The sequence below is a fragment of the Rhinopithecus bieti genome, unplaced genomic scaffold, assembly GCF_001698545.2.
Source record: "Rhinopithecus bieti isolate Rb0 unplaced genomic scaffold, ASM169854v2 scaffold_3043, whole genome shotgun sequence".
NCBI lineage: Eukaryota > Metazoa > Chordata > Mammalia > Primates > Cercopithecidae > Rhinopithecus > Rhinopithecus bieti.
The window spans coordinates 1,264,423-1,284,031 of NW_016804580.1; the positions used below are offsets into that span (position 1 = coordinate 1,264,423).

Consider the following 19,609-nt stretch of genomic DNA (forward strand, 5'->3'; position numbering starts at 1 on the left):
CGGTGGCTCAAGCCTGTAATCCCAGCACTTTGGGAGGCCGAGGCAGGCGGATCACGAGGTCAGGAGATCGAGATCACCCTGGCTAACACAGTGAAACCCCGTCTCTACTAAAAGTACAAAAAACTAGCCGGGCGAGGTGGCGGGCGCCTGTAGTCCCAGCTACTCGGGAGGCTGAGGCAGGAGAATGGCGTGAACCCGGGAGGCGGAGCTTGCAGTGAGCTGAGATCCGGCCACTGCACTCCAGCTTGGGTGACACAGCGAGACTCCGTCTCAAAAAAAAAAAAAAAAAATTGATACATACATACATACATATTGCTATAGTGCTATGGTCAATATGCTTCTTCAACTAGGTCTAGATCTTATGCTAAAGTTCTGTTTCCTCTGTCTAAATGTAGAAAGAAGAGGACAGGAGGTCACATAGGTTTTTCCTGGATGAATAAATGGATTTAACTTGCACAAACAAACCAAATTGTAAATTCTTCTCTAGTTTATGTAAAATGATTGTGCCCAAAAAACAATGTTTTATCTTGCTCAACACTTTAATTTGTGGCTTGTCCAATAATTAAGCAAAAGAAATACCAGGCCCAGCAAACAAAACGGCCTTTCTCTGTTTCAAATATTCCCTGTATTACAATGATTACCCACACTTAAATCACAATTAAAGATATCTGGAGGCGAGCAAGCAGAATAAATGAAGGAAAAACCCTAACCTCCAAAACAAGGATCATTCAACACTTAAACTTTATTATCACTGACTACCTGGGTCATCTGGGCAAATCCCTTCACTTTCCTGGGTTGAGTTCTTTCCTGTATTAATTATTCTAGATAATAAATCTGTATATTATTAGTACATCCTATTAGCCTTACTTATTTGCCTGCACCTTAGTTATTAGAGCTTAGTTATTATTGCATTTCTAACTAGATCTCAGGTGATCTGGCTGCTGGTGTCCCAACAATCCTTTGAAGACCATCACTCTGCAGAATATAAAAATGTTGATGAATGTCATCTAAGGGCGATTGAGTAGTAAAAGTTACCTCAATGTAATTCTGAGAACTGTCACTCTGGCATTGCAGCTCCACGTGGGTGAAGTTGATTTGTATTTGTTCTCCTTGGGGCTGCTTTATCATATAGATGCATTGCCTGGTGTGAGTGAAAGGCCCAGACAACTCAGGCAGGAAGAGTTCACCTTCTGGGTCCGTGTAGTTCCCACCACAATGCAGATCCGCTAAGAACAGGGAAGACACAAACAGGTCATGCCAATGGCATTGCTCTGGCTCGCAGACATTGGATCCAGTTTCTAAAAATTTACACTCTCACACACACACACACACACACACACACAAGCACATACCTGCTTTATTCACCCTCCATAGGCTTGTGCCTCTAATTTTAAGATTTTCAATTTGATGTGTTTGTGGGACATTCTTGCAGTGGCTTAAAGAAATAGATGCAGAGATGTGTCATCTAGCTTCCAATCTACTATTCTCTTCATAAATTGCTTTTTAAATACATTAATGCTCTGCTTCATTCCAATAAGATTTGAGATGGTTATAAAAAATGTAACAAAATGAACTACATAACTGTATACATGAAGCAGATTAAAGAAAAAATGAATACACAATAGCAAGATGTAGCCAGGGGGAGTTGATTTGCAAAGAAAACAATTGAAAGGGGAACAGGAGGTTGGCACCAGATTCTGCAGAAGGAAAAGGAAATGAAGAAAGGGGACAAGTAAAGATGTTCATTGTTACTCTTCCTGATATTGAAACTTAAAAGGTATTTTTTCTGTGAATGCTTATTAAGGGCACAATAATAGATGTCATAAACAAAATCCTCCACTTCCCTAAAAAAACCCAAATCATAGAGTATTTCCTATGTTTTGTTGTTTGTTTTAAGGTATCAAAGCAAGTGAGTTCCTAACAGCTAATAGTATTTGGCTGGAAGTGAAGCTCTAGAGTCTGGGACACTGTGATGCTGGAAGCCAGTCCCAGCCCCTGTGCAGCTGGACTTGATTCGAGGATAAAATCCAGAGAGACCGCACTGCTCACATGCACAAACCTCTCTCACAACTAAACATCAAACACCACGAGGGACTGGCGTCCTGAATTATTTAAGTTTGGGTGCCTCATACATCTTTATAATGATGTGGATCCCATAATTTAGGGATCAAAGCATATTGCAGTATTAATAATAGAGCATTGGGAAGATAAAGAAAAAATCTGAAGTTGTGAGAGAAATATGTATACAGAAATGTTCTTGGTTTAAGACAGTCGGTCATCCTCTGAATCACATTAAAATATAAAACAGATGTAGGCATAGCATTGGCCTTCAAGTCCCTCTTAAGCTCCCAACTGGTAGGTTACTTACAAGGTGATGTTAAGTAGGTGATATGGAAGCCTTGGTCACTAATCTGGGAGTCCGAATGGAAGTGAATTCTGGCAAAAGGGCCAGTAGTCTGGAGCGGTGGGACAGAGAAAGTGGTGCAGAACCTCCCAAGAACGGGGTCCTGATACAAAGGACCATCTCGAATCTAAAACAAAAGGATGAATCAGTAAGCTCAAAGTGGTCAGATTTTTAACAAACTAGGTCACTTTGGATATTAACTTTAGAAAATCTGTCATTTAAAAGTGATCGCTCAAGGAAGTTTACCCATCACATCCAAATCTAACTCATGGCTGAGGTTCAGCAAAGGGTGTCTCCTTCTCCCATCACCCCAATGCCTTCTCTCTGTCTGAATCTCTTTTTTTTTTTTTTTTTGAGATGGAGTCTTGCTCTGTCACTAGGCTGGAGTGCAGTGGCGCGATCTCAGCTGAGTGCAACCACCACCTCCCAGGTTCAAGCAATTCTCCTGCCTCAGCCCCCCAAGTAGCTGGGACTACAGGCGCCTACCCCCACGCCCATCTAATTGCTGTATTTTTAGTAGAGACGAGGTTCCACCATGTTGGCCAGGATGGTCTCAATCTCTTGACCTCGTGATCTGCCTGTCTTGGCCTCCCAAAGTGCTGAGACTACAGGCATGAGCCACCACTCCTGGCCTGTGACTGGATTTCAATTCCAAGGCTGGACATATAGTTTGAATTCTTCTCATGATGCTACTAATCAAATATCTTTCCCCTTTGATTGTTTTTCATTATAAATTCTTAGTGGTCTAGAAGAAAATGAATATAAGCAAAGAAAACAGAAGAAGGAACACCATTGATGCCAACTGATTCATAACTTGGTTCAGGTTTCAGAAGGATCAGAGGTAGAGAGGAAGTGCCGTCAGATTAGACACAATATAAAGACAGGTTAGTGAATTTAAAAATGCAACTTTGATAGTAAGTACTACAATGATAATGATGTGACCTTAGAAATCCGTTTTTAATTGTTAGTTTTAATCTATTATGTAATCATGTCAATCTCTCTATAATTCTGTTGTAATTGCAAATTCTATACTATATAGACCATCGAGGAGTCAATGAACTAAAGAATATTTTAATATGGTCAATTTTGTCTATTCAAATTACTTTTCTTTTCTTTTTTTTTAGACAGAGTCTCGCTCTGTCGCCCAGGCTGGAGTGCAGTGGTGTGGTCGCGGCTCACTGCAAGCTCCGTCTCTTGGGTTCACGCCATTCTCCTGCCTCAGCCTCCCAAGTAGCTGGGACTACAGGCACCTGCCACCGCGCCCAGCTAATTTTTTGTACTTCTAGTAGAGACAGGGTTTCACCATGTTAGCTAGGAAGGTCTCAATCTCCTGACCTGGTGATCCGCCCGCCTCCGCCTCCCAAAGTGCTGGGATTACAGGCGTGAGCCACCGCGCCCGGCCGGCCTCAAATTACTTTTTTTACTGAGATCAAAGTTATATGGCAGCATTACTTTATTCTAATATTTAAGTGGTTCTTTGAAATACTGTAGCTTAAAGAGAAATGAAAGACATTTCAATACTGTCAGAGTGGTTGACACTTTCTATCATATGGTCTCCAGAAATGAATGTGTAGGAATTTTTTAAAGCCTCTAATTTTAACTTGATGGGATTTATTGAAAATTAATTTCAAGATAACTCACTTTTCTGTCAACATTTAAATGACCATTTTGCAGAAATTTTCCAGAGAGAGACAGATCTTCCAGTCATTCCCAAAGGTTTCAAATCCATTATTGCTGAATTACTCATGACTTTTACTTGCGGAGCCCCTTTTTGACAGCCACATCCTTCTATCCTTTATGAATAATTCCATTGAACTCTATTCTTCTCTAATGGACTTGGAAATGCATATTGTCTTTTTAGCATTACTGCAAGTGGCTGAGATTTATGGTGATAAAAAATACAGGACAACCTAGGAACTCAATCTTCTCCATTATCTTGTCAGTCTACAAATGAAAAGCAACACTTTTTGATGCACCTACGTACAAATGGCATTTGAATATAGGAGCCTTTGCTCCTTCTCCATATTTTAATCTTTTACTAATGGGTAGGCAGAATGAGCTTTGGCTGATACCCCTCCTCTCAGTAATAATGATTAATTTATTCCAGGAACCTAAACCAGTTCAACACAATCACTATTATTTTTCTTTTTCTTTTTTTTTTTTTAAGACAGAGCCTCACGCTGTCACCCAGGCTGGAGTGCAGTGGCACGATCTCAGCTCACTGCAACCTCCGCCTCCCGGGTCTAAACGATTCTCCTGCCTCAGACTCACGAGTAGCTGGGGTTACAGGCACCTGCCACCTGGCCCAGGTAGTTTTTGTATTTTTAACAGAGATGGGTTTTCATTGCATTGGCCAGGCTGTCTCCAACTCCCAACCTCAAGTGATCCACCCACCTTGGTCTCCCAAAGTACTGGGATTTCAGGCTTGAGTCACTGTGCCTGGCCTCTTTATGGAATACTACAGTTACATTGTAAAAGACTTTGCCAGTTTGCCACAGACAACTGAAGGTCTGAATCTGCATTGAAGGAGATGGCTATTACTGAGTGTTTATTTCACAAATTCTGCATTCTCATGGCAGGGGTGTGGGCTTCCAGGTAACACTATAGCAGGGCAAGGTAATCTGTTTCCCAGATTCAAACGGAACCCAGAAGAAGAAGAAACAAACAGGCACAATTAAAAATAGAGACTTTGCAAGACTTAGATATTGACTGACTATTGAGAAATACACCTAACTATTGCCAATATTTTGGGGTCATCCATGGGCATGGCTAGACCATAGTGCCCTGAATCCTAATCATATTGCAATATGTTCTATCTAAATATAATTATTTACCTCAAGGTAATCTTTGTTGCAGTCATCATGGTGCTCAAGGCTCAAGGTCCCAAAAGTGAATGTTACCAGGAGGTCAGGACTAGTTACAACAATCCAGACACAGTCTCTTCCTGGGGGGTAGTTTCCAGGATACCCCGGAGACTTAATAGAACCATAAGGACCAGTCAGTATACCTCCACACTCTAAAATAAGAAGGAAAAATAATGTTACATTTGTATAGATGTTATAATTCATGGAGAATGATCAGAGCCCTTGGTGTAAGAAGCCAAACTTTGTTTAAATAACTATGAGTGGTTTTACACACCCTCATAAATTAAACAAGACTTATATTTTCCAGTTTCATAAAGTTATAAGTCTAGAAGTATCAACTGATAAATAAATGAATCACCCATGTGTCAAGCTCTGTGCTTGTGAGCCATCACATGCTGACACAATTTAAACAGGGCTGGACCATCTGAGGGATGAATACCAGGATTGTAGAGTCATCTTTTTCACTTTGAGGATATTAATTTCTGTATGTGAAATTGTAAAGAATTCCAGAACTTCTGCCAACCACTATGTGTTTCAACAAACCAGATCACTTTGCATATTAAAATGGTTAAGCACTACATAATTTTCATTTAAGAAGGTTTCTTAATACTATCATACAGTTAAAACATTCATTTTATAAACGAAAAAATTCAAATGTCTGTAGTGACCGAGCCACTGTTCCAAGAATGGAGCAAGTGAGGGACTGAGCCAGGCTTTCTGATGCTGACCCCACTACCATCCTCATTATACCACACCAGCCCCCTAACATTGCTGACCAGTGACTGGAAAAACCTGTTCTTCATTAATACCCACATTTATTTAACAAAGAATTTATAGTGACTTAGATTTCTATGAGAAATGCTACTGTAAATTAAATGATAGAAACACTAAATAATAAAAAACTATCATGTACTAATACAGACATTAGAAATAAGTGCAATAAGGTGACATTTTAGATGAGCAAGATATGAAATTTACATAGCTATACAGGTTGTTCAAATAAAAATTTTGCTGTCAAAGTAAAAAATGAAAAAAATTAGTTCCATGAGTCTCATTGTTCCTACTGAGAAAACATCTCAGTTCCTCAGAAGAAGATACATTTCCCAATGTAATACTTTAAAAGTTACCAGTTTTAAATGCATAAAATACCATAAGGAAAGTAAAAGATTAATGACAAGAAAAAAAATGCAATATACAACAAAGAGTTATTATCCTAAAATATACAGAACTTCTAAAAAGAATAGAGATACGAACAGAGTGTACTGAAAAAAGTTCAGGTGTCTTTTAAACATATGAAAGGACGTTCAACATCACTCATCACAAAGAAGGTGCAAATAAAACCTTCACTGAGATGCCATTTCTTACCGCTCAGAATGTTAAAAATCCAGAGTTTTGAAAACAAATTATTGGAGAGGCTGTGGGGACATAGGCATTCTCACACATTGCTAGAGAATGCAAGATGGTATAATCACTGCATAAGAGAATATAGCAATAGCTAGCAAAAACGTATGCATTTCAGTTTTTTGGTTTTTTACCAAACAATACTACCTTTGGAAAGATATCCCAAAGGTACATTGGCAAAAATACAGTATGACAAGTGAATAAGGTATTTTGTTGCAGTAACATCTGGAATTCCAAAAGATTGGAAACAAGGCTGGGCGTGGTGTCTCATGCTTGTAGTCCCAGCACTTTGGGAGGCCGAGGCAGGAATATCATTTGAGCCCAGTTTAAGAACAGCCTGGGCAACATGGGGAGACCCCATCACTACAAAAAATAAAAAAAATTAAAATTAGCTGGGTATGGTGGTGTGTGTCTGTAGTCCCAGCTACTGGGGAGACTGAGGCAGGAGGATCACTTGAGCCTGGGAGGCTGAGGCTGCTGTGAGCCATGATCACACCCTGTCTCAAAAATAAAAAATAAAAGACTAAAAAGAAGATGACCAAAAGACTGGAAACAAGCCAAATGTCCATCAATAGAGTACTGATTGAACAGAAAATGAGACATCACATAACAGCATACTATGCTCTGATTATGGAGTAATCTCCAGGATATATGATGTGAAAAAAAGCAAACTATAGACCAGTGTGTATATTATGCTCCCTTTTATCTAAGACAGAGGAAAATACAATTATATGTGATCATTTGCTTATTTTAAATAGAAGGATAAATCAAAACTAATAAAACTGTTCTCTAAGGGGGAAGAAAAAACAGAGTGGAAGGGACAGGAAAAAAAGCTAGACTTCTCTTAATCTACCAGCCCATTGATTTGGCTTTGGAACTATAAATATATTTCACATAATTATAAAGCAAAATTCGAAGGAAATGAAAAAACTCTTTAAAATCACAAGCGAAGTGAAACTGATTAAATAATTGCATTGAGCTGACAATCATAGAGACTGGAAATATTTCAGGGGACCTTAAACACTGTAATTTGACTATATGTTCAAGCAAAACATATTTTAAATATACAAAAAAGAGCAAAGAAATCTTAAATGGTTTCCAGTTATCATACTACTAGTAATAATATTAGCATTGCTATTTTGAAAATGTATACAGTAGGACTAAGTGCATAAATAACATGTTCATGTCATTGGGAACCAACATTTTCACTGTATGAGAGGAGAGGTACAAATGTAAAGTAAAAAAAAAAAAAAAAAAAAAAAAAATGCAACTCTGTAATCTCAATATTCCAATATAGTGTAAGATCACTGTGAATATATAGTGTATTTTTTCTTCAAAAACAACAAAACAGTGTTTTCTAATTCTGTTCACCGAAAGGTCTAGGGACAATGACACACCCAGTAACAATAGCCATCTGTAGCACCCAGACTGTGAGATCTAAATACCATTTCCCATGGAAAGAGTCACAGCTCTTTAGGGAAATCAGGGTTTTCAGTCCTGAGAGTAAATAATGTGCAGGAAGAGCCTAGAACATCTTTTTAGACCAGAAAGCAAAGAAGCTTTCAAAGGTAACTGGAGTTTGGTTAAAGAAGTTCAGAAACTAGCTGGAAAACTTTCCAGAGTTTTGAAAACAAATTATTAACAAACATAACAAACAAAATATGGAAAATGCAGCATTTTAAATGCCTAGAATTAATTAAAGCACATCAAATATGATACAATATATAAATGTACAGATATCAAAAACGAAACAAAATAAAATGGAGTAAGTGACCATTTTGAAGAATGCTAAGGAACCAAGTTATTAATTTGAATACTTTTAAAAGAAAGAAAAAGAGAGAAAATCAAGCATTTATCCTACCTTTCCTACATGATCTCTGTATGAGGGCAACCAAATAGCTGATATGAGTAAGTTCGATTCTATTAAAGAACTTCAAATAATAAATAAATAAATAAATAAGAAATAATAAAATCAAACTATTAACATGTTGTATACCATGTTGTAGGTAGCAAAGAATAACTCATCTAAATAATGAACCTAAAGAATGCTAAAAGAGTTAGAGGAAGTGCAAAAGAGGCTTTTAATAGGAAGTTCAACTGAGGAGATCAGAACACTCTGACCAATGATACCATCATAATAGACAAGCAGATTTCATATATCTCCTGAAAAGATTATTTTTAACCAAATAAACCCCCTGGATTTAACCAAACTTTTGGTATAAATATCAGTTTACAAACAACTTAACAAATGGCATGTAGAATACAAACAGCAAAATCCAAGATGTGGGATGATCTACAGAACAAACAACCCATTTTTTTTCACAAATAAATTTGAACAACGGGCTGCTCTGCCTATGGAGTAGCCATTCTTTATTCCTTTACTTTCTTAATAAACCTGCTTTCACTTTACTCTATGGACTCGCCCCAAATTCTCTCTTGTGTAAGGTCCAAGAACCCTCTCTTGGGGTCTAGATCAGGACTCCTTTCTGGTAACATCTTCCTGGCAAACTCCACAGGGACAATACTGAGGAAATCCCCAACCCACAGGAAACAGACTGCAGCACCAATTGGCCGACCGCGGATATCACCTTTTATCGGAGTTACGAATGGGCTTCACCAGACTGACGCTTTCTGAATAAGTTCCTCTCTTCCCTGAATACAAGAGACCCTAATAGTTAGGCAGGAATACCATCACCCCTACTCATCCTGAAGGAGTTACAGCAAATGGACCATCGTCCCTCTACAACCTTTAGGATTAAAGGTGCCCTTGTAAAAGGCAGTGGAGAAATAAACCACAGGCATTCAAACCAGAGCAACTCCATCTTGAACAGGGGCTGGATAAAATAAGGCTGAGACCTACTAGATTGCATTTCCAGGAGTTTAAGTCATTCATAGTCACAGGATGAGATAGGAGGTCGGCACAAGATACGGGTCGCAAAGACCTTGCTGATAAAGCAGGATGCAGTAAAAGTCAGCCAAAAACCACCAAAACCAAGATGGTGAGGAAAACAACCTCTGGTCATCCTCACTGCTCACTGTATGCCAATTATAGCACATTAGCATGCTAAAAGACACTCCTACCAGTGCCATGACAGTTTACAAAGGTCACGGCAACAGCAGGAAGTTACCCTGTATGGTCTAAAAAGGAGAGGAATCCTCAGTTTCAGGAATTGCTCACCTATTACCCAGAAAACTCATGAATAATTCACCCCTTGTTCAGCAAATAATCACAAAATAACTGTAAGTACACTCAGTCAAGCAGTCCGTGCCACTGCTCTGCTTATGGAGTAGCCATTCTTTTATTTCCGTACTTTCTTAATAAACTTGCTCTCACTTAAGAAAAAATGAACAACGATTAATGTTTGATAGCAGTAAGGAATTACTGTTTTAGTTTTTATCATTTTCGGGCATTGAGAACAAACAGCAAAGGACTGTAATCTCTGAAAAGAGAAGCATATGAAGTATGTCCCACACACACTCAAGAATTCAAAGAAGTGAAGCCCAAGGAGAGGGCCATACCCTTGCTACGGTAAACAAACAGCTCATGATTTAGGGCTACCAAAGCATCTGGGGTTTTGGAGCTGCATACTATAAGGAAAGCAGCTGCATGGAAATGGCACCCCAAAAATGTACAGGCATTTCCTGAGGTCCTTAGTTCACTCCCAAGCTACAAATGCACAGAGAAGACGGCAGGTCTAACAGAGAACAGTTTTGGGGGGAGGGAAGACGCTAAGAATTGAAGAGAGACTGCATAATAAATACTGAAGGGATGTGTTACCTCATTCAGCCAGAAAGGAGACACTTTTGTGAAAGCCCTGAGAACTGAATTAAAACGCCAGAAAAGTATGCTACAGGAGTAAGATTCATGTTCTAGGAAATATGGCAATCCACCAGGATTCACAAAAAATGTGAAATAGGTCCGCTGTAAATTCAAGCCTTGATTGAATGAAAGTGATCCGCTAGGAACATAAGTGCCTACTAGAACAAAACCCAACTCTTCTGAGAGGAAGATAATATAATCCAGAATCCCTGCAACATATCACGTACAATGTCCTGTTCACAATAAAAACTGACTAGGCCTGTGAGGAAGTAGTAAAAATTAAAAATTAAAAAATTAAAAAGTAACCAATAATAAATAAAACAGGCAATCTGAGCAAAGCCAGAAACATTCCAAATACTGAGGCTACCAAACAATGACTCCAAAATAACTATGATAAAACTTAGAGGAAAAGGTTGACAAAATAGATGAAGAACATTTCAACAGATAATTAAAATCTATATTTAAAGAATCAAATGGATATTCTAGAAATGAAAAATATAGCATCTGAAATCAAGAACTCTTTACATGGTGAGTGGGTTTTAATGGTGGATTGGATATAGCAGAAAACAGAATTACTGTACTTACAGACTTTCCAAAACAAAATAACCAAATAGAATCAGAGCAAAAAAAGAAGGCAAGGATATAAAACTATAAGAGCTATTAGAAACAGTCAAAACCTTTCGCATATGTGTAATTTGAGTCTCAGAAGGAGAAGAAAGAGAAAAAAAGTGGCAATGCAATATTTGAAAAAATATTGGCTGAAAATTTTCAAAATTGTATAAAAGAAAGCAACCTATAGATTCAAAAGTCTCAGTGACTCTCAAGCAGGACAAACACAGAGAAAACCAGATCTAGATATGCCATAATCAAGTTGTGGAAAATTAAGTATAAACACACAAAAAAGCAGTGAGGGGAGAGGAAAAGACACATTATCTTCAAGAGAACAGCAAGAATTACTGCTGAGGTTCCTCTCTCCCCCAAAATTATGGAAGTCACAAGACACTGATGTGGCATTCTTAGAGAGCTAATGGGAAACGGTCAACCTAAAATTCTATGTGTAATAATATCCTTCAAAATTAGGTGAAAATGCATTCTTAAACAAAAGCTGAGTGAATCTGACTTCAGCAGACATGCTCTGTGAGAAATATTAAAATACATTCTTCAGCCTGAAGAAAAATGATCCCATTAGAATGTAAAATTGTCTGTTTGCAAATGGCATGATCTTTCATACACAGAAAACCCTAAAGACTCCACCAAAATACTTTTAGAACTAATAGATGAACTAATTCAGTAAAGTTACAGGATATAAAATCAACATACATATAAAAATTAGTTGCATTTTCTTTTTTTTTTTTTTTTTTTTTTTTTTTTTTGAAGGCGGAGTCTCCCTCTGTGCGCGGGACTGGAGTGCAGTGGCCAGATCTCAGACTCAACTGCAAGCTCCGCCCTCCCGGGTTTACAGCCATTCTCTCTGCCTCAGCCTCTCGAGTAGCTGGGACTACAGGCGCCCGCCACCTGTCGCCCGGCTAGTTTTTGTATTTTTACTAGAGACGGGGTTTCCACCATGTTAGCAGGATGGTCTCGATCTCCTGACCTCGTGAATCCGCACCGTCTCGGCCTCCCAAGTGCTGATTACAGGCTTGGAGCCACCACGCCCGGCCAAAATTAGTTGCATTTCTATACATTAACAACTAACTATACAAAAAGGAAATTAAGAAGAAAATCCCATTTACAATAGTGACAAAAAGTTAAATACTTAGGAATGAATTTAACCAAGAAAGTGAAATATCTGCATTTTGAAAACTATACCACATTAATGAAAAAAAGAAAATATTTGGTGTTCACAAATTGAAAGAATACCGTTAAAATGTCCACTTGCAAAGCAGTCTACAGATTCAATGCCATCTCTAACAGAATTCCAATGGTATTTTTCACAAAATAGAAAATAATCCTATAATTCATATGAAATCACAAAAGACTCCAAATAGCTAAAGCAATCTTGAGCAAAAAGAACAAACCTGGAGGCATCCATTGTGACTAATTTAACCCATTGAGTATGGCAGAAATAACACAATGACTTCCAAACACAGGCTGAAAAAATCCCATGCAGCATCTGTCTGGTTCTGTCGTAATGCTTGCTCTGAGAGAAGCCAATTGCCACGAAAAATGTTTCACTATTCTAAAACCACCTTTTTAGAGTAGCCACATGTAGACACTCAGGTCCATAGCCTAGCTGAACTCTCATTGAAAGCCAGCATCAATTGGTAGCCATTGGAGTAGGCCATCTTGGATATTCAGCCCAGTCCAGCCTTTAGACAGCTGCAGTCCCAGCTGACACTTGCTTATAACTGCTGAATAGATTTCAAGTAGCAACTGTCATGTTGGGTTCTTTCCATATTCCAGGTCCACAAAATCAGAAACAAAGTCAAATGATTAATGTTCTACAACACTGAATTTGTGAGAAATTTGTTACACAGCAATAGTAGTTGACACAGGAAAGGACACCCTTCACCTGATAAAACTTATCTACAAAAACTTACAGCTAACATCATATTCAACAATGAAATATTGAGCATTTCCCCATGCCGCTGGAGAAAAGGCAAGGATTTCCTTTTGACCGCTTTTATTCTGTGTGGTATTCAAGGTCCTAACCAGGGCAATAAGTCAAGGAAAAGACATAATAGTTACAAAGACTGGAAAGGAAGAGGAAAAATATCCTTCATTCACAGATGATGTAATTGTGCATGTTAAAAATCCAAAAGAATCTACAAAAAATAATTAGAATTGATGAATGAATTTAACAATGCCTATGGAATCAAAATCAAATATTTAAAAAATACATAGTTTTACATAACAAGTGAAAAATTAAACTTTAGAAAATTAATATTTCACTAGGCCGGGCACGGTGGCTCACGCCTGTAATCTCAGCACTTTGAGATGGGTGGATCACGAGGTCAGGAGATCGAGACCATCCCGGCTAACACGGTGAAATCCTGTCTCTACTAAAAAATGCAAAAAATTAGCCAGGCATGGCAGCGGGCGCCTGTAGTCCCAGCTACTCGGGAGGCTGAAGCAGGAGAATGGCATGAACCTGGGAGGCGGAGCTTGCAGTGAGCTGAGATCATGCCACTGCACTCCAGCCTGGGCAACAGAGCCAAAAAAAGAAAAAGAAAAAAAAAAAAAGAAAGAAAATTAATATTTCACTAAGCATAATACATCAAATATCTATAAATAAATCTAACAAAAGATATGGAATACTTACACACTGAAAGTTATAAAACATTGCCAGGATAAATTAAAAGAGAACTGAATTTAAAAATAGTTTATTTTCATGCATTGGCAGGCTCAATATTTTTAAGAGGTCATTTCTTCGGAAGTTAATTATAGATTCAATGTAATTCCCATAAAATTCTTTGGGAAAACTGACAAGTTGATTCAAAAACTTATATGGAAATGCACAATATCCAAAATCTTTGAAAAGAGCAAAGTTGAAATTACACTCTCAGATTTCAAGCTTCAGAAGTTAAGCCTAGGCAGCATCAGGATAGATAAAAACACCAATTAAAAAGATGGGAAAATGCTGAAATTGATCCACAGATGTACTGATGAATGAATTGTGGGCTTGGTATACTGATCTCTTTACTTTTTGTTTGTTTAAAACTTTCATAGTAAAAACGTGAAAGAAAATAGAATAATTAAAACAAAATAATAACAAAAAGAAAAAACGATTGAGTGGTCATTAAGATGAAGGAATACTACATGAAGGGGTGGACAATGTCCTCAATATTTCTGCAGTAAACTACTAGTAGAGCTTATAAAAAGGCTGTTCAGTAATTTGATAAGGGACCAACTAAGACTCATGTTTTTTAATCCCTTCTATTTCATGCTAATTTTGTTGTCTTTAGACACAAAATATATTCTAATTCATTCTAGATTGATTTGATTTTAAAGTAATTATGGTCGGACACAGCAGCTCATGCCCGCAATCCCAGCACTTTGGGAGGCTGAATTAGATGGATCACTTGAGCCCAGGAGTTTGAGACCAGCCTGCACAACATAGAGAAACCCCGTCTCTGCAAAACACACACAAAACATTAGCCTGGGGTGGTGGTGCACACCTGCAGTCCCAGCTACTCAGGAGGCTGAGGTGGGAGGATCACTTGAGCAGAGGAGGTCAAGGTTGTAGTGAGCCGTGATTAGGCGACTGCACTTCAGCCTGGGCAACATAGTGAGACCTTGTCTCAAAATAAATAAATGAATAAAATAAAATAATTATAAAATATTATGAATCTTCAGATCCCAAAACATCTCATGTATCCAAAAGTCTAACATTGATTAAGAAAACTGAATAACCTCAAAATTTTGCTTCTTTTTTTCTCCAGGTTCATACATACCTGGTTGCTGTGTTTCCCATCTTACTGTAAAGCCTCCCTCATTTCTTAAATGTTCAGAATAGAGATGAAAATAGAGAGCATTGTCACTGCTGAGGAGTTCATGAGGGAGGCTGGAGCCACAAAATCTTCCAAGTTGAAAAGCGGCAGAGGAATCTCCATCATAAACCTGAAGAAACTCGTGTGGACAATTATCCATGGATTCTAATCGGAAAAAAGTGAAAGTGATACGCAGGACCTAAAAATACAAAGGCCACATATATTATCTTTTACTTCCTTGTGAATTTTAAAGTATTTCTCCCACTTCCTAGGCAGTATTCATACTGAGGCACTTTCAAGAGCTAGATCTATCATTTCCTAGTTATCCACCAGTACAGATGTCAATCTACATATTAAATGACTTGTGCTAAATATCATTAAAAACAAACTTCAACTAGTATCGAAATATATCAAAAAATCTTAATGTTATTAACATAGATTTACCCTGATTTCATTACACTTGTCAAGTCCACCAAACCAAGGTATTTCAAATGTATAACTGACATTGTTTTTAAAACAGTAAAACAAATTGGAGATTTGAAAATCTACCTGAATTAAGTTTAACTGGCTAATATTACCATTCACAAGAATGTACACCCTGATTCCCTGAATAACCTGTGGCCTGTAATAAACACACGGATGTTCATCACTGCCCACCAGGGATGTTAATTCCAGAGGGGCTAAGATTCTGATGCCAGCCCAGACCAACACGCTCAGGTGTAGGCAGAGTAGGCGGAATGTAGACATGCAAGGTCTGGAAGGCTTCAGGGACTGGATATAATTAAAAGATGAGTAATACCAAGAGTAGAGAATGAGAAGAAGGTAATAGGGAAAATATTGAGCATACAAGTAGAAGAGAATAAACACAAAAATGTGTCCGAATGGATTAGAATACAGACTTCAAATACAATAATATAACTTATAATATACTGACAACCTCATTTGAGATAAACAATCAAAAGAAGGCTGTCGGATTTAATTTTCATCCAAACCTAAAATCACAACAATATTCAGTTAATGAAAAAGAATATCGGGAATTTTTGAAATTCTGTGCTAGGATATTTTAAGATCAGTTACCTATTACTACATGACTTTCTCTCTTGAAACAGTTTAAACAAAACTCAAATGTTTGTTAATTGAACTATCCTGATTTGTATGTATTTTCTACCATATTATGTCCATTATGAGTGAGAAGATAAAAAGTCACAATAATCAAGAAAAAAACAAGATGAATTTTCTTACAAATTGGTAATAAAAGTATTACAAGTTTCTCACCTAAGAATATTTTTTTCAAAAGAATGTTTTCAATGCCAGGAAATAGAATTCATGAAAACTAAATGGAAGGAAGGAAATTCACATAGCATACCCACTGGGAAATTTATTTTGGAGTTTATTTTAGTGTGAGGTTACCAGGTCCCAAATAGTCGTCCCTCCTCAAGGGAAAAAAAAATGTTTTTTGACCCTTGTACAATGCCCTCTGTAATAGTTTGCTGGAAAAAGTTAATAGGATTTCAAGGGAAAATTTTATCTATTCAGACATACCACTTTATTTTTATGAGTCCAGGAGGTGGTTGAGAAACAATATTTAGAACTGCCTGGGTAATTAATGTTGGGTATAAAAGCACTAAAAACCTTGGACTTGGGTCTTAATTTGAAAAGCGTTCATGCAGCGGCTCAGAGTGACAGGCTTTGGAGGTGACTGGCCTGTGTCTGAGTCACTGCATGCCACTTTCGAACCACATGCACCTGGACACACTTCTCAGTGGCACTAGGCTCTGTTTCCTCATGTGCAAAATGAAGATAATAATTTCTATCTTTCAGGGTTATGAGAGTTAAAAATGGAATGCTGTAATGAAGCACTTAGCATAGAACATGGCAGAGCGAAGACATTTGATAAGAAAACTATCTTAATATCAGTGGCCATTTTTGCATAATATTCAACATAATACTGAGTGACCATCTTCTAAAATACTGTCTCAGTAACATGATTTTACAAATTAACTAGTGGCTTGCAGTCAGTCAACCAGTATAGACAAACATTCATACTGGAGAAAGCATGGACTTTGGAACCAGATAAACCTGACTTTGAAATTCAACTATTCCAATTACAAGCTAAGAAGTGTTAACAAAAAATGTTTAGCTTCACCTACTTTCCATTATTTCATCTATAAAAGGAGGATTTATTTATTTATTTATTTATTTTTGAGAACGAGTCTTGCTCTGTTGCCCAGGCTGGAGGGCAGTGGTGCAATCTCGGCTCACTGAAACCTCTGCCTCCTGAGGTCAAATGATTCTCCTGCCTCAGCCTCCCAAGTAGCTGAGATTAAAGGCACCCATCACCACACCTAGCTAATTTTTGTCATTTTAGTAGAGCCAGAGTTTCACCATGTTGGCCAGGCTGGTCTTGAATTCCTGACCTCAGGCGATCCACCCACCTCAGCCTCGTAAAGTGTTAGGATTACAGGCGTGAACCACCAGGCCCGGCCTTGTTACCATTTTTTTTTTTTTTGAGATGGAGTCTCACTCTGTTGTCCAGGCTGGAGTACAGTGGCACAATCTCTGCACACTACAAACTCCACCCCCTGGATTCAAGCAATTATCCTGCCTCAGCCTCCCAAGTAGCTGGGATCACAGGAATGTGCCACTACGCTCAGCTAATTTTTTTTTTTTTTTTTTTTTTGTATTTTTAGTAGAGACAGGGTTTCATCATATTGAGCAGGCTGGTCTGAAACTCCTTACCTTAGGCGATCCACCCGCCTCAGCCTCTCAAAGTGCTGGGATTACAGGCGAGAGCCACCATGCCTGACCCCTGTTACTTATTTCAAAGAATTAATGTACAGTTATAGAAAGGTAGGTATATGTCTAGCCAAAATCCTGGCACTCCGTACTTAGTAAGCACTCAATATGATAGTTGAATTATCATTGTATGTATTTTATGTAATATATACACATACTCTATATTTATATATACAAACATAATATGAATTTGAACAGGAGTTACTACATTTACCTTTCCCGTTTCAGTTTTGATAACCCAGAAGCAGTTAACATCATGAACATAACCAACATCCGGGCTCCTGTAGCTGAAGCTTCCATTTATTCCTGACAAGGACTCTCCACAAACTGCAAAGGAAAACATGAACTGTGCTTTTCAGAGTTTCCTAAAAGGAAGAGGTTGGGCAACTGTAACCCTGCTGCTGATACATTTAGAGAAAATATGAGTAATGAAGGTTGGAGACAAAAGTCCTGCCATTCCCTCTCCTCTGTCCCCTTTTTCTGCAAACTTCCACAGAAATCCCACCTCTTGTTCAAAGCCCAGCTGATGCCTCATCACCTGCTCCATTACCTGCCCTGTCTTATGTTCCCACTGATTCCCATTCCCTGTGTCCCTGTGACACCCGATTTCACCCCACACAACGTAGCTCATATCTTTAATTCTTGTATCTGTTCTCCCATTGGGGTTGGTCTTGTCTCCTCAACCACAAGGTGAGCAGTTCATAAGTGGAGACAGTATTTTATGCTTTCATATTTCTCCATAGGGTCTACTATTGTCCTAAACATGTAACAACCTCTCAATAAATGTGTTGATTCCAAATCAGGAGTCTTAAATGAGGGGCAGAAGAGTCAAAAGTGACTTTATGGAGGAAATTGATGGGGGAAGTGCTCCTGAGGGACAGACACATCTGGATGAGAAACAGGGAAGACATGTGAGGAGGTTTGTCGGGAGAAACATCCCAAATAAATGAACACAGTGGAAAATACTCATGGTGGCACAGGGGTCCGGTGACGAAAGAAAACTTGCTTGAGTGAAGGTATTTCTAGGGAACTAGTGGAAAATAAGGTTAGATGGATTGAGTGAGACTTGGTTATAGAAGATCATCGAAAAATAATCCCAGTCTCTATTTAACAGGCAACGGGAAGCCACTGTGTATCATGGAAAGGGAGAGTGCCATGATTAAATGCAGTATTCTAGGGAAATTAAATGGCTGCTCCTCACAAAACTTCCCCTTAGAAAACCATAAAAGACAATACCTTCGCATGTTTTATATTCAAAAAGGGCATAGTGCAAATGGCAAATACTAATTTAATTATTCTCTGGAAGAAAAGTGCCTGGCTTACAGTGAGATTTATAAATATTTACCTTGTGAATTGTATACCATTTCTACAAGGAAAGATTTACTTCTCAGTATCTGAGCAACTGGACAAAAAAGTGGGTTCAGCAGAGGAATCTGCTGAGGGACTCACTAAAGGATGCTGCTGCTATGCTGTGAGCATCTGTGGCATAAGAAATGCTGACTGTACCTTGCTGGGGAACCTGACAGAGAGGTCCAGTCCAGAGACGTGTGCATTCACAACTGAAAGAATTAACGCCATCAACACAAGTTCCTCCATTCACACAGGGGTTGCTCAAACACTCATTGATGTTTTCTGTACAGTTGACACCTGTCCAACCTGAGTCACACTTACAAAAATAACCAGAGACTGTGTCCTAAGGAAAAAAAAAAACACGTAATACCATAAAACAAATGGATAGACAATAAACTTGAATCAATCCAAATAATAGGAATGTGGTGCCATGGAGATATATATATATATATAATTATATATATAATTATTATATATAATAATATAATATATGACATATAAATTATATATAATTATATATACATAATATATATTATATATAATT

The 19,609-nt window shown here is 38.0% G+C and overlaps 1 protein-coding gene across 1 annotated transcript in view; it reads right to left on the minus strand.

The window, feature by feature from the left end:
• CUBN (cubilin) overlaps positions 1-19,609 on the minus strand; it is a 331,095-nt gene that overhangs the window by 283,018 nt on the left and 28,468 nt on the right. The window contains 6 exon segments of the mRNA XM_017869190.1: positions 1,036-1,226; positions 2,369-2,531; positions 5,239-5,420; positions 14,884-15,118; positions 17,930-18,042; positions 19,222-19,408. Of these exon segments, the coding sequence (XP_017724679.1) occupies positions 1,036-1,226; positions 2,369-2,531; positions 5,239-5,420; positions 14,884-15,118; positions 17,930-18,042; positions 19,222-19,408 (1,071 nt within the window).